General features: G+C 34.4%; 1 protein-coding gene across 6 annotated transcripts in view; it reads right to left on the reverse strand.

Annotated features, from left to right (window-relative positions):
• Window positions 1-5,661: 5,661 nt before the first annotated feature.
• Window positions 5,662-17,270, reverse strand: part of LOC145694323 (uncharacterized) — a 50,493-nt gene continuing 38,884 nt past the window's right edge. For 5 of the 6 annotated variants that reach the window (XM_081770429.1, XM_081770427.1, XM_081770425.1 and 2 more), the window contains one exon: window positions 5,662-15,343. In XM_081770429.1, coding sequence (XP_081626555.1) covers window positions 14,245-15,343 — 1,099 coding nt within the window. In that variant the 3' untranslated portion in view covers window positions 5,662-14,244. The remainder of the gene's footprint in view (window positions 15,344-17,270) is intronic. The other variant, XM_081770424.1, reaches the window with a different exon arrangement.

Consider the following 17,270-nt stretch of genomic DNA (forward strand, 5'->3'; position numbering starts at 1 on the left):
GGAAAGTAGATGCATTGTTAGACACTGGTTCGGAGATCTCTGTTTTGGCTGAAGAAATGATTCCTCAAAATTTTCCACTTGCTAAGCGAATGCGTGCCACAATATGTTTGCGCACACTGGGGATAAGTTAACTCTACCACTCCCAGTGGTTAGGTTAAGTTTCCAAGTTGGATCCTATGGTCGAAGATCGCGTCGCTTATGGTTAAACGTAGCGTTAGTTAAACAGTCTTACAGTCTGTAACTATTAACGGAAATCAAAGACAGCCAAACATGAAGTTTCATGTTCAGTATTTGCCAAGTCGCAAGGAACAGTGTTAAATCTGTCACATGTTCAGTTTTACAACAAGAATGGTAACCCTCGGACAAATAGAAATGTTAGCTCAACATCGGTACCGCGTACAAAAGCTGAAGTGACTCAAAAAGGATTAGAGCTCAATGTTTCAGGTTCCTCTTCTGAAGATGTTTTTCCAAATTCACAACTGGAAAATGAATGTCCTATTTTGAGGATCAATTGTATTGAAACTCAAGCATCGCGTAATTTAATCACAACAGTCGAGTGCATGCAAATATCTGCTGGAAAAGTTGGTTTACTAAAAGTTAAGCCAAGTTATCCTATAGTTGGAGATCATTATGTGGAACCGAATGACGTTTTACATCGATCTTACTCATGTTTAATACCACCCACAATTTTTGTGGAAAAAAATGGGTTTGCTAAACTGCCTGTGTTCAATCTGAGTAAACGAGATGTGACTATACCTGACTCTCAAATCGTAGGACATTTAGAGAAATGTGTCTCTACACTAGAGGTAAGAGTGAACACGATTAAAGCTAGCTCACTCCCCGCTGAGAAAGTTGAAGAATAGAAATCAAAACTACAACACGATATTGGTAAGGAAATCGACAATTCCCCTGACCTTTCCCCCGAAGAACAAAAAAGAGTAATAGATCTACTGACTGAATTTCAAGATATTATTGCATGGACAATAGGAGATACGACTGTAACACACGAATATGAGCATAGTATAGAATTAATTTCAAACATTCCTGTATCCTCACCACCCTATAGAGAGACTTTAGAGAGTAAGAGATCCATGAAGGAAGAGATTGACAAATTGCTTAAACCAAACATCATTTCTCCTTGTCGGTCTCCATATGCGTCTCCAGTTATTTTAGTCAATAAGAGAGATAATTCTAAGAGGCTCTTAGTGGACTATAGAAAATTGAACACCATCATATCTCCTGACAGTTACGCTCTTCCATCACTCAACGACTTGATAGATTTATTTACAAATATTCAATTTATAAGTACAATGGACCTCAGATCTGGTTTTCTACAAATTCCCTTAAGGGAAGAGGATAAATTGAAAATGTATTCATTTGTAGTCCCGGATTGTCTAGTTTTAATGTGGTCGCAAAAGGTCTTTCCACTTCCCCCGCAGCATTTCAAAGAATGATCGATAAAGTGTTTGTCGGTTTAAAATTTAATATTATGGCATGCTCCGTGGATGACTTGATTGTTTTGGAAAATCTATAGACGAAAAGTTAGATAGACTTCGGAAAGAATTTACTCGTTTGCGAGAAGCCAATCTAAAATTAAATCCCTCAAAATCTCACTTCATGTATGCCGAACTACCAATCCAAGGATTCGTCGTAGGACGCGAAGGGGTTAAAATAGATCCTAAACGAATCGAGGCTATCACTAACTTCCCCGAACCAGAAACAGTTCGTGATGTACGTAGTTTTATTGGATTGGCTTGTTAAAATCGAAGATTTATTAAAAACTTTTCAGTTATCGCGAAGCCTTTAATAGATTTGACTAAGGCTGATGTAATCTTTCAATTTGGAGATAAAGAACGTCAAGCCTTTAATATCTTAAAGGAGAAGTTAGTTACTGCCCCTGCATTAGCCATCTTTGATCCGGAAGCAGATGCTACCGAGTTCTACGTAGATGAATGTGAATACGGAATTGGCGCCGTATTAATGCAAATCAAGAAAGGAGAGAAGAAACCGATTGCTTATTATAGCAGGAAAATCTCAGATCATGAAGCTAAGTCCTTAACGATCCCAGAAAAAGTGACCAAGGCATTGGTACAATCTGTATTACATTTCCATGACTATTTAATAGGACTGCCTCACTTCACAGCGTTCAGAGACAGCTGTTGCCTTTGTTATTTAAGAAATATGAAAAATCTAAAAGGAAAATACCTTCATTGGTTAGTTAGGCTTCAATTTTACAGCTTTTCAATAAAAGCGATAAAAGGTAACCGCTCTAATGTCCAGATATCCCACGCAGACCTTAAGTGAGGAAGAAAACGCAAATCGAGAAGACGGAATTTATATAAATACAATGAAAATTGACGCCCCTGATGTAATTAAGTCCCAGAAAGAAGAGGAATATTTTGGGTGAATACGCGATATAGTAAGATCTGATCCTACTAATAATGAGGCTCTTCCTTATGTATTAGTAGACGAGGTGTTATATCGTAAAGCCAATAACGATTTGAAGCAATGTGTCCCACGTTGTATGGTCCCTGAAATTTTATATGCTACCCATACAGCATGTCTAGAAGGCGGATATCTTGGAGAGAGCAAAGTGTTTTTTCGTGTCAATAAGCGATTTTATTGGCCTCGGATGGGAACTGATATCAGAAATTTTATCAGAACTTGCCGCGAATGTCAAGAACGCAGGGACTCAACCACTAAACCATTAGGGTTGCACGAACCAATCAAACCAATAGCTCCTTTTCATACTTTAAATTTGAAAGTGTTTCGCCCACTGCCCTCCTCTAATGGTTATAAGTATGTCATGACCGTTGTCGATATCTTTTTAAACTATGTAGTGGCACGACCTTTAAAAACCATAACAGCAAAGAATGTTGCAAAGTTTTTATTAGAGGATATTATTTGTTATTTTGGTCCACCCCGCCATATATTGTCAGACCTTGCTTCTAAATTCCACGCACAAATAACTAGCGAAATTATGGCTGTACTAGGTATACATCAAAAGTTTAGTACTACTTATTATCCTAGGACAAATTGACGAGTGGAGAAATATGATCATACTTTGGCAAACTATTTGAGAAAATATGTGTCTACTTCTCAAAAAGATTGGCCTCTATTTGTTAGAACTGCTTGTTACGCTTATAATACTGCGAGACACGAACACCATCCTTATTCTCCTTTTGAATTGGTGTTTGGTAGAAAGGCTGTATTAGGTATCGAACTCGAGACACCATGTCGAACCCCGTATGGAAAACTCGTGAAAAAGAAAACCCGTGAGCCTGGTCGTTAGTCGTATAAGAAAACTAGCTCAAAAGGCCTTAATTAGTCAGCAGTAAAAACAAAAAAAGCCAAAATTGATAAACATAGGAACGCCCATACGTAAAAGGAAAATGATTTAGTCTTCATTAGAAATTTGGCAACTAAGCCGGGGTTATTTCTTAAATGTAAACGAGGGAGATCAGCCAAAGAAAGTTAATGTTGAACGAATGAAGTTATATTATCCAAGTTCTCTAGTTCCAAACCTGATCGATTTTGTTTGATCATCTCACACTGCATAGTCAAATTAAAATATGTCACTTTAATAAGTTATCGCGGTAGACGTAGGAACTTCTAACGTGAAATTCAATGATGATGCTGGCTTTCTGAAAGAAATGTTATATTAAAACATAAATAAATAAATAAACAAGTAAATGGGTACTCAATCAATTAAGTAAATATATTTATATGTATAGAAGGAATATATAGAGAAAATAGTAGTTTAGAGAAATACAAGATTGTTTCTAAATCCATATATTGTAGAAAACCCTGCTACAAAAGAATAAAAAGAAGAGGGAATGCATGAAGAATAAAAATATATAACTAAGGAATTAAATTGATTTCCTTAAGTAGGTATACATTCCTGGTGTAGACTAGCAGACCAAAGACAGACAGACAGACAAAACAAAAAACACCAAGTGAAAAGAAAAGAGAGAAATGAAAAATAAAAATTATTTATTTGTTAAAAGTAAAACTTCCGTTAGAAGGATTGAAAATCGCATTAATGAGCGAGAATAAAACTTAAAAATAGGATACGCCTTTGTATTTTATAGGTCCAGATAGGCTTTTGCCTTCGCAGCCTCCGCTAAGCTTGGTGAACCATTGCATTGTTGGCAAGACGGAATAAAACACTTCATGAACTTTTTCGAATTAGGTATGCAGTTCTAAGAGCATGTAACAAACTAGAGTTAATTATGAGTACGTATTACATATTAAAAAATGGTACATATTAAAAGGTTTGGACCCCGTGTATTGGAAATTATCTTTACTCGTGAGCCAGGTCGCGTGTAAATGAAGTTGAGAGACTACTTAAATTATAAGAGTCTGCTAAGGTTCAAGCAGTTTACGTGCCCTCACTGATGCTCCCTTGGAGCTTCATGTGGAATGTAGTCAACCCAAGTTAAAATCAATCGACAAAGAGTATTGATAATTCGTGGAGAACAATGACTTTATAATAATAGAGGTCGTGGTATAAGAGGTCACTATATAATAACCTAACCTAGGCTAGGTTAGGTTAGGTTAGTAAGCCAGCCTTGGTAATTATTTTCTTTTATCTTAATTATTGTATTTCTTTATTTTTATTTTCCTTTCTTTTACTGTTAATGTCTATAATGCGCAGGTAATTAGTAATTAGAAGAGTTAGCTAAGGAAATAAAAGCGTATTAAAAGGACTGATATAATCCTTTATATCATAAGATAACGAATCATGAATCACTATATGCTTCATCCTCGTATAGCAGAATGGTGTACGTTTCCATAATTCTATTAGTATTATTTTACTCTAGAACATTATATAATGAAGCAGTGAGAACGTAGAAGTTGTCATTTGAAAAACAAAGACAAGAAAAGAACACGAGCGACAAAAATTTTAATTTTGTATAATCATGTTTTGCTTCCTTTTACAGATAACGCCTCTATTAATTGTCATTGGTCGTGAGTAATTACGTCTTGCTTTGTTTGTATTAATGCAATGCAACATTATAGTATATTCTATATAAAATATTATAGTTACATATATTATTGTATTACAAACATTGCAGATGGATGAAAATTCACAATTCACCGTTTGCGTGAGCACTATAGGTAGCCCCGAAATACCGGTGTACCCCCTTTCTTTTTGGATTGGCATGAATGTAGGCAATGTACTCTGTTACGAAGCCAGGACTCCTTCTTCCCCTTTACTTTTTTTTCATTTCCGGTCTATTTCCGGCTTGATCCTGCAACGTTCTGTACCTTTTTCAAAGGTCTTTCTCTCTAAACAAGTATATGTTTTGTTATATATTTCATACTTGTTAAATAAAATATTGTGATATATTTCATATTTATTAAATCAAACATTGTTTCTTTTCTCAACGATCTTACTTCATAACAGTATTATCTGCTATTATGTAATAGTGTTCTCTTGCATAGTTTCTCTATTCCGGAAGTAAGTTATATACTTTCTTATTCAACTAATCGTTATCAGCACACGCTCTCGACAAGAACACAAAATTTTTTATCTTTAATTTGCATGCAATGAAGTGCATTACTTTAAAAAGGAGAAGGTTCTAAAATATAAAATCACCATTACTATTTCAGATTAATGCTCTACTATTGGAATTAGGTCAAGTTGAATGGCAGCAGCCTTACTCAAAAAGTTTTCATGCAATACTAATAATGTTAATAATAATAATAATAATAATAATAATAATAACCGTGTTAAAATACATTTAATTTGTACCGTCATCTAAGTTAAATAATAATACTAATGAGCATATATAAGGTATTCACTTTTCGATTCCCCGTGTAAATTACCATCGATCCACACTTAAATTCGTTACGTTTAATTGAATAATGTACATGTTATATAACAATTGTCTTTATTACTCTTACTATAAGCATGATTATGAGTCAATATTATTTGAATACCTTCTTCTAATACAACTACTTCCATTGCGACCACTTGCATGGGTTCCTGTGCGTATTTCTTGTGCGCTTATTATTTATTACGCTCCCTTCTTATACTAGTGAGGTTTTCTAATCGTTGTAACTACCATTTACTATTGCAAACAACTTTATTTTTCTTTTACTCTAAATTCTTTTTTTCTTTTAATTTTTTCCTTACTATAAGTTCAATTTTTCTTTTTTTTTTACTACATAATATATCTATATAATCTTTATCAACATTGCGTTAGGAAATTCTGCTTATACTATAGTGTATCATATCAGTCTTTTAGTTAAATGGAGAATTATTTTATTGTTTATTTATTAGTTATTTAAATCTTTTAATTGAAAATGGTATATTATAAACTAATAGTGTTTTATTCTATTTTCATGGATCTAATTGACTTCTGAGTGCGAGTTCTGTTCCTTGAAGAATGGAAGAATACCTAAGAGTAAAATTTTAAAACTCCCCCCTCCCCCTTTTGGAACTCATTACTGTACTTCGGACATCAGACTACAACTTTAGGAAGTAATTGTTTTTAATTGTGTATAGTGGTGTATTTCAGTGGCGTATTTCATTCAAAACGTGACATTATTTGCAAGAGTTAGAGTATTATACTATGTCAGAATATAGTTTCTACTTACCACTTGACACTTTTCCAATGCTAATCCTTTGGTGGGATGCTGAAGTAAATCACGCCGACGCGACTATATTTCCAATATGATTTAAATCCCTAATTATCCGCAGTATTAAGCACACGGTTATATTTTGGTTAGAATTGTTGTAATTGCATTTAATATGCATTTCTTACTTAAACAACACTCACACCAACACCTATATTACGATCACTTCGCGATTCTCAAGAACAAGAGTAACAACGTTGTGCATGTCAATCCGCGAATTACCACCGTTTAACTGAGTGATCACAAGCTTTTGCATACTACAAAATATCTATTACTTTCCTTATATGATGTATGGTGTCATTCTTGGAACATTGACTCAATCAAGAAGTATCGAACCCGACATTTTTTTAATTATGAAAACTCAACAGCATTCAGAATTAAGCCCCTTATTCTTGTGGATTCCAACAGTAAAAACAAAAAGGAGTATAGAATTACTTCTTATTCAGTTGGAAATTTTGTAAACGTTTTCCTAGACGAAGTGGCACACGCTTCCTGCCTATGCAAATTATAGCCAGTCAACAGGAAATGCCTGCGGTTTTAAATAATCTAAGATTGCGAATAATCGCCGGTGGCAATATACTTTAATGCTAGCGAGAAGTTAATAAAATGTGAATGATTAAAATTATCTAATTGGCTAAATTCGGTATACCTGATAACTCGCCCACGACCTCAAGCGGAAGTATGAACCACTAGGTGTGGAGGTTCCAAATCTAATTATTGGTTCGATTCTCCTAAGTCCCCGACTAATAAACAACAAGGGATCCTTTTCCTTCCTCGCTCCTTTTGAATACACCTGTAAATTTTTAAAATGCACAAAAGAGCAGAAAGGAAAAAGAGGAAATCATCCCTTATTTTGGGTTCAAAATGAGAGCACTCATAACGAAACAGGGTTCCAATATTATAGTTTCACCGACATGTAGACTCAAGGCGGCGACTACAGGTCAACTCATTATTAAACTTCTATTTATCTTGTTGCTTTTCTCATGCATGACATAATATAAAATACAATAGAATAGCAAATTAAAATTTAAAAAAATGTAGTATTAAAAACCTGCAAAATCCAGTGACAGTAGTCCACCCTTGATTCTTCATGATCTTACATACTAGGATTTCATTGTATAAAATAAAGTATGAGTAAGTCAGCCCTCTTAGATATCTCGAATCTGTATGTAATCGAATCTTTACATTGCTATGTAACTACAGAAATTTACTTCTAAACCCCATTAATTGTTGTTGTTACTAATTACTCATTTGGGGTGCCTACTTTGTAAATGTTCACTAATCTTTGTAACGCAATCTACCATAAACTATGTATTGGCGTATCTTCTTTTCCATGTTAGAATTTTTCTCTTCAATTTGCTAATGTTATTTAATTAGATGCCACAAATGATTCAATCTCTTAACCAATTGTTGATGTTTTATTAATTCTATCACTTCATAAGCACAATATTGATAATAAAATCTATGTAATGTAATGGAATAATTCAAACTAATTGTGCTCCTGAGTATACAACGTTCGTTACTAATTATAGCAATACTAATTCTTACTTACTTGTGTATTGTTCAATTTTAATAGGACCCTATTTCGTTGAATGTGAGATTGTACACCTCTCACTAGATTGTAAGCATTTAATATACGTAACTGTATATCAATACATACTCTTAATAAAAGTTTCAGACTCTATCAATAGTGACTCAACTATACTAAAAAAACTGAGTTCGAATCTGAGATAGTGTTCTGAACATTACAAAATTATCGCTGGAGTGATAAACCGAACGGTTTTCTGTTATTGTTAACTAGTCTAAATTACTATATGTCGTTATTTTCGCTCTATGCCCTCTCCTTGCACATAACAAATTCCAATAAAAAGTGGGTGTTTGTCGTTCAATGTTTTATGGTACACGTCAATGTTTGTACACGATTCAGTTGTAATGAATCTCTGGAGGAGATGAGAGCTAATAGCTATTCTGAACTTCCAGGGGATTAATCGATTGTTATAATGTTAACCTTTTGCAAATGTAGCATGTTCAAAATATTATTGACTTTTCAACCTTAATGTGATAATTCATTCACGTAACTTCTTGTATATGTAGCATGTTCAAATTATTATTGACTTTTCAACGTTAATGTAGTGTTTCATTCACGTAATTACTTGCAATTATAGCATGTTCAAAAGGTTGTTGACCTTTAACTTTGATATAGTACATCAGTACTGCTATATGTTGTGTCAAACTAACATATATTTGTTAATTTGCAGTTAATTATACCTGATCACTTGTATTTCCATTTAGTTGTGTTGAGTTATGAAACAGAGACGCCATCCATTCTCTGTATTATTGTTAAGGAAAGATGAAATGCGACTATGCTGACAACAGGTTCATAATTAGGTGCATCACCTATAATATTCTTTACGTTGCAATTTTTTTTTTCAATATAAGTTCTTCTACGAGAATCACTCGGAAAGTAATTACACATGTTCTGGCTGTAACGCTCGCTTCTTGGTAATTTTCGAGGTCGAAAATTATGAGGCAGTGGGAATGTTACGCTGAATCCAAAACTATGGTTACATTGCTCTTTATTGAAGGAATTGAAAAGATCATTTTGAATTAATATGCATATTAAGACATTTTTCTCTTTTTCCTTGCCACAAGATAGCAACAGAGAAAGGAAATACGTAAAATTTACTGAAGGTGACTGATGTTGCTTTTGCTGCGCAATTTTGTAGGAAGTTTACTTGTCGAAGGTTACTCATAGTCATCATTCAGGATATATATTTAATCATGATTTTGACAACGTGACGCCGCATTAATGTGCGGAAAATAGTTAAGAATCTATGGAAAAGTTTAGAAATCATGCTATTGAATTCTTCCGACCATGACAGTACACGTGTGTACATGTGTGTCATGCCATGTATCCTGGGTGCGGCCCTTGTCAAGAGCCAATCAGAATGCAAAAGAGCAATAACTTTCTATATTTGTAGATCTCATGCAAACGGATAAACTGACTGATACGAGGTTTGGGTGTGTCCCTCGCAAAATAATAAAATGGGACCTAAAGGTCTCAAATTATTCATTCGGAGATACGAAATTCGAGACTCAGGTTGTGAGCTGACAATCATCGTCAAAGTTCTACAAGTTACAAGACTACTGCTATAAGGTATGTACGAGCAACCTTGCATCAGTAATTTCATGTTTAGAGACGTCATACAGTACTTCAAAACGTTCTGTTTACCCATAGTAAAACTTTCAAGATTAAGAACTGTTGTCGCATATTCGTATTGCATCTTCCATCTCCAATACTTAAATATATGAATAACTTGCCCGTTAATCGATCTATGTTAAGATATAAAACTATCAAATGAACTATCAGATATCAAATAACTCTTGTGAATTACTCAATTAAATATTGTATTATATTACCATTTTAATTATGTAATAAACTTACTATTTATAAATAATGTTGTCATTCCCCTGGATTAATCCACTTTTCCCATGAAAATCATGGTGTAATTTAATTCTTTTGTGACAACTGCTAAAGAAATAGCGTGAACAGTTCTCTACATTATGTGGAAATTGACGAGCTAAATAAACAGAAAGAGATCTGCACATCGTTACAGTTGCAACATTCTAGGCATTTAAATTTTCAAACCGGAAGTTTGTAAAATATATTCTGATTCTCACTTTCTAATAATCTATTTTTTTTCTGCTAAACAGCACAAATTTCTTAATACTTCACAATCAAAAAAATTAAAATCTTGAAAATAGATTATGCCATTTTCACACATAAATTATCACTTAGTGTCCACCATTGAATCTGCTCTATTAGAATATTTCCAAGTTTGGGAAATATAAATTAATTTTTGTTGTAGAAACGGACCTACGTTACATTTTAGGGAATTCTAATACCTGTAACTTCGTATTAGGATTTCCTTTAAAATAGGGACATTACTATTTCGGTTCCATTAAATATTTTTATGCTCGGTTCACACTGTTAAAACTTTATTGAAACATACCAAAATCCAAAGCGGGTCATTGTGAGAAAAGCAAGGAACCTTCAGCTACAGAACTTATAATCTTCAAAACAAGAGCTGAAAGTTTCAACAAGCAATGGATGAATTTGAGCTACTTTTTTATATGTTTAGTTTCATAAGTTCTTAACGTTAATTATCAATTTTATGCAAAGTGTTGAGCTTCCTGTTCAAGATTAGTTTGGTTGGCAGAAAAAGTGAACGTGAATATATTTCTTATTATGAAACATTCATGAGAAACAGTAATACTCTGGCAACTAATTTGTTGAGTTTCTTATATCCCATTGCCTGCTTTGTGCAAACTGTGTGTTCTATTCTGGTTAATAAAAACCCGCTTTGTGTCATACATCGTCGAAATGGACATAACTATTCCCTGCTTCGAAACTTAAGGAATCAGAATTTTTCTATGGCACTTTACATTAATAGAATGTCGAAACTATTGTTTTTAAAGCCGCTAGGTCCCACAGCCACAACGGAACGAAGATGGATTGACAAAAAAAAAAAAAAAAATACCCCCGTAGGCGGATTGGAACTCGGTTCCTTCACTTGCTAGGCAAACTGATAATTCTTACTGACTACGCTATTGCGCCCCTGATACTGACTGTTGGAACGGAAACTTAAAATCCGTAAGCCGATAAACTTAAAATTGTAATTGTATGCTAGTGTAGTTAATCGTTAATAACATCAGATTGTTAAAGTGGTGGTCCATTCTCGATTTCATTCCCAGAAATATGATAGCTACATTCTAAATGTATGCTTAATCTAAAATAAAACTGCATATTCATAGCAAGTCGATGAGTAGAGTATCCAACTTCAGTGGCGTAACCGAAACCTTATTACGAGAGGGCTTCAAATCCCAATCATAAAATATATATGTGTACAGACCTCTAAGAATGGAGACTGGATATATAGTCTGGCGCCTAGTTAATTTAAGCTTAAAAAACGTACTACTATGTATCCAATTCGTCACAAATGGCATAAATTAAAACTCAACGAGATGAAATAGAAACAAAATTATGATCTGGCTACCGAATTCAAATGTACAATGTGTAGTCCTCTCAACAATATATAGCAAAGCATTATACAGATACCTTTACACATAGCTTTTGAAACGTTTGAAGCAAAAGGCTAACCACGTATGCATCCAAATCAACATATTCTGGCGCCCAAAATTGCACTTTAGAACTCTCACCCCCTACGGAAATTATTGATAAAATTGTTATCTACATTGTATTTAATATTCAGCTACACGAAATTTCATTTTCGAATGAGCGTTTATACCAGGATTCCCCGTAAGGAGTAAAGTTTAATATAGAAATGGCCATATCGGAAATTTTAGATCAATTTATTCCTTAAGATCCAAGTATCCCCAAAAAATATGTGGCCCTGGCCTACAGAACAGTAACACATTTTAGGTTTTCTGAGAGAGAGTGTGTGTGTGTATGAAGTTATAACAAAGAGTCAGTGAATCAAACTCAGAAACTCGCGACGTGTAAAGCCTCTGTTTGCAAACAGAGACTGACCATGGCTCGGGTACCAAATATAGCGAAAATTATAAAGTGAACTTACGACTTGTTGGCCATTGACTTTCGTTGAGATCGGAGGCAGCAATCAGATCTGTTTTTTCCAGGCTACGGCACTGTCTTGCGTTATTAAGCTTGTCACGCTTAAGAGGAAACTTTAATAAGAATCACTTACGTATGTTTTTTACTATCAGTTTTAAACTGTCATACGTATATTTTTCAAAAAACACAATAGTAACAACGGAAAATTTTACATAGATCAGTATGTGCTTGCCTTTTTAACCAAGAAACACGGCGTTTAAAAGGTATGAAACTACTTTGAGGAGACGGCACTTCCATACATAAGATATATATTTAGTTTGGTATATGAATGCACACACTAATATAATACAATGCTTACTGAAACTTACTTTATTATATATGCCTTTTGCGTTTGGTTTTAAAGAAGTGTTTTTAAAGTCTTGAATTTTGAACCGAATTCTTTTCCCCAATTAAGACGTCAATATTTTTGTCTACATGTGTAAACTTATGCATACTTAACTACCATATATATATATATATATATATATATATATATATATATATATATATATATAATTACCCTTTTATGTGTGGAAAAAGATTGTGCCAAACTTTAATGTTCTTTTTTCGTTTCTTAGAGGTCAGAGATACTTTTACCTCCTGTCTGTACTCCACATACAATTTGTGTGTCACTCTTATCTGCTAAAATTTATTGCTAAATTTAGTTTTGAACTTAGTCGTTTTTTACACTTTTTGCTTGTATGAAGGTTTTTAGATTCATGTTTACACGCCTATATACACTCATACATATACAGTCATTCACTCTATATGTTGGAAAAATTAGTTTTGAATATAACGCCTTCAACACTTTATTCGATACGTTTGCAATCCATGCTGCTAACTTCAACTAAATGCTCTCGCACAATCTTGCGACGAAATTTTCAGTTGTTTGACCTAAATTGACTTTAAACCGAATATTTAACCACATTGTATATTTTGCCACATCTGAAACTCCCTTACACCCAACACTCTTAGGCCCTGTTTTTTTTTTAACTGTATATATAAACTCCTGAATTCCAAAACTTGAATTTCGGCTAAATTCTTTTTCGCAGTCTTAACACGAACGAGAGTTTCTCCTGTGTGAAACATACTTAAAGTTAGACTAAAATATTTCACTCTTGGCAAGTTTGACTTTCTCACTTGCAAACACAAACACGTAATGTAAATGTGATCATAGATTACATAAATCTCGCGATCAAAATGTGTTACAAAATCTGAAAAACTCTTTCCACACTCTTGGTATGTCATCTTTTCCACCTCTGTGTTAACATGTGTGTGTACAACTGTGAACTTTGGCCAAATCCCTTTTTCAATCTTAGTAAGCGTATGTGTCATCTTTTCCACGTCTGGGTTAACATGTGTGTGTACAACTGTGAACTTTGGCCAAATCCCTTTTTACAATCATAGTAAGCATCTACTTTTACAATGTATATACAAACATGTCTAGCTAAAGATGATTCTCTACTAATTGCCTTTCGACTCATGGCATGTGTGAAGTTTTTCACATGTATGTAATGAGTACATGATATCGTGGACTTTGATCGATTTTATGCCACACTTTGCATGTGTGAGGTTTTTCACCTGTTTGTATTAGCATGTGTCTAGCCAAAGGGGAACATTGATTGAATCCCTTCCCACATACATTACATTGTTGAACTTTTTCCAGTGTATGTATTAACATGTGTGTCGTCAAGTATGAAGGATTCCTTTCCTACAATATTTTCATGTGTGAGGCTTTTCACCTGTATGTATTTACATGTGCGCCTTCAAATATGTACTTCGTGTAAATCTTACCACAATGTTGTTATGTGTGACGCTTCCCACCTGTATGTATTAACATGTGTCCAGCTAAAGCTGAACTTTGAATGAATCACTTGCCACACATTTTAAATGTGTGAGCCTTTCACTTGTATGTATTAACATATGTTTATGAAATCGTATCGTTGATTAAATCCCTTACCACACTATTAGCATGTGTGAAGTTTTTGGCCTGTATGTATTGGAATGTGCCTAGCCAAACGCAATTTATTAATGAATCTCTTACCACACTCTTGGCATTTATGAAGTTTTTCACCTGTATGTATTAGCATGTGCCTAGCCAAATAGGATCGTTGAATGAATCCCTTTCCACATTCATGGCATATGTGAAATTTGTCACCCGTATGTATTAACATGTGTTCTTTTAAAGATGAACTTCGTGTAAAACTTTTACCACAATCTTGGCATGTGTAAGTCTTTTCACCTGTATGTATTAACATGTGCTTAGCCAAATTGGATCGTTGATTGAATCCCTTACCACACTCTTGGCATTTGTGAACTTTTTCACCTGTATGTATTAGAATATGCCTAGCCAAACTGCATTTACGAATGAATCCCTTTCCACACTCTTCGCATGTATGAAGTTTTTCACCTGTATGTATTAGCATGTGCCTAGCCAAACAGGATGGATGATTGAATCCCTTTCCACAAACATGGCATATGTGAAATTTGACACCTGTATGTATTAACAAGTGTTTTTTCAAAGATGAACTTCGTGCATACGTTTGACCACAATCTAGGCACTCATGACGCTTATCACCTGTATGTATTAACATGTGTGTTTTCAAATATGAACTATGTTTAAAACTTTTAGAACACTCTTTGCATGTGTGCGGTTTTTCACCTGTATGTTTTAACATGTGCATAGCCAAATTGGATCGTCGATTAAACCCCTTCCCACAATCCTGGCATGTGTGAGGTTTCTCACCAGTATGTATTAATATGTGTCTAGCCAAATCTGAACGTTTATGGAATCCCTTTCGACAAAAATGGCATATGAGGAGTTTTTTACCAGTTGGTATTAACATCTGTCCAACCAAACTTGAAGGTACATTGGATTTCTTTCTGCACTCTCGGAATGTGTGTGGTTTTTCACCTGTGTATTTTAACATATCTCTTGCGAAATGTGATTGAGGAAACCCAGCGTAAGGCTGCTTGCAAATATGAGATTTCCCACCTGAATGACAATTTATTTCCTTTTGTGTAGTAAACATATATGCTTTCCTGCAAACAGTGTTTTTATGTAACCTGCAACAAAATTATAAAGACGCTAATGGATATCGCGCTAGATAAGAAACACTAATGATATGCAAACAGTTCCATATAAAATACATGCTTTCTGTTATATTTGCTATTGCATCTTAAAGCACGTTATTGGCATTGGTTATGCCGTCTGTATTATACGTGATACAAATGTGTTCCGTCTATGCTTCATGTATCATATCTATCACATCTGATACGTAAGGAAAGTTCTTCTTATCGATGTGAGTATACATATATAACAACTTACTGGCGTTCAGGGACCTAGAAAAACATTCTGCAGTATTAATTCTCGCGTCAGTTGAGTACTTTTTTCTGTGTGAGTATGTTTTCGCTAAATAAAATGTGTAAACATTTAGCTAATCCATCCGAAATCCGCATTTGGTAGATTGCAATGTTTATTTTTCATACGTATTTATGGTGGATTGTGCAAACGTCGGTTTGTGTAGGTTATATTAAGTTCGTATAGCATCTATTAAAAACATATGTACTAGGTACAATAAAACTGAACCTATCCTGCACAAGCCAATCAAAGAGTATACAAAAAGTAAAATCTTTACGCATCTGTTTGAAGTTTACTCTATATGTTTCAATATTGATGGTAATATTATACTATATCTAATGCATATTTGCAGTAACTATGTAAATTATCACTTCCTGTCACATAAAATATTATAGATCTACACAATGATTAGGCCACTTTAGTGTGTGTTGTTGAAACATTCTGGGCACATATATGGATTGCCTACGCACGCATTCCAGATAGCTTGTGTGACCTACTTCCTTTGTCCTTGTGTTGACCCACCTCTTCTCGCGTACCTTTTGTAGCACCCCATACACCTTTCTCGAACTTTGGTGGGGGAAATACATGCAGGTGTGAAAATTAGCTGATGTTCACTATTTTCCTGTTTGCTGGTACAACAAGAGCTGATTTATCTTGGATTGATGCGCAACATAAAGATTCCATTATGGCGTCGTGAAATTCCTTGATCCTCATTTTCTCTCTCAAGGTATTACAATTATAGAGATACTGAGCAATTACATGACTTGTACCTCAAATTGCCTAAATAAAAATTTTTCCTTACCACTTTGTATATCTTCTAGAATCCTACTATATATGGCTATCTGGTCACAGGTATAAATTCTTTTCGTGGTTGTAATTTGCAATGCACTTAGGCCATGAAGTTGTTAAGTTCTTGGCCATGAAAAGTTTTCAAGACATAGTCTTCTGCAGATTTAGCAGTGGAAATCATTAGGATATCTCTTTGGGCTTTCAATTTCAAAACTGAAACACCTCCTCCTGATTTTTTACCATTAACCTCTTTTCCTTTCATTTTTACATATTTCACTTCCTTATGAATGCTTTTTTTTTCTTTCTTTCCTCACAAGATCCCAACGAGATGAGAGTTTTCGCGCAACAAGTGATATTTAGAGCATTAATGATAAAATAATTGTCCACGTAATATGAACGTCCTTCACCAAAAAGTCCTGTGATCAATGACACAACCACTCCCTGCCGAATTTACTATCTTGATTTACAGTTCTACCAAATACAATGTATAATCATCATTACTACATAACTTAAAGAGACAATCATTCCGTATTTGCGGCGGTTCGAAGGTACATGCTGATTGAACGATAGTCGGCCTCGTCAGGGGATAATAGATTCATCCATGCACACCTCTCCTCCTCAAGGATATATACATTGATATTTGCTAATCAACAGATTTAGAATGTTTTCTACTTTATGATGTCTATTATCATTAGCAGTTTCGTTGTCGGCATAATGCCACAATCGCAACAGAAGTTCATATCTGTTTTGCGACAATAGCGATCTTGGTAGTGTGAGACTACTTAATTTATTATTGCTCCAATAGTCCTCCAGATTACACTTTGACAAGAACCACAGAACCTT

The sequence above is a fragment of the Thermobia domestica genome, chromosome 9, assembly GCF_964235325.1.
Source record: "Thermobia domestica chromosome 9, izTheDome1.hap1.1, whole genome shotgun sequence".
NCBI lineage: Eukaryota > Metazoa > Arthropoda > Insecta > Zygentoma > Lepismatidae > Thermobia > Thermobia domestica.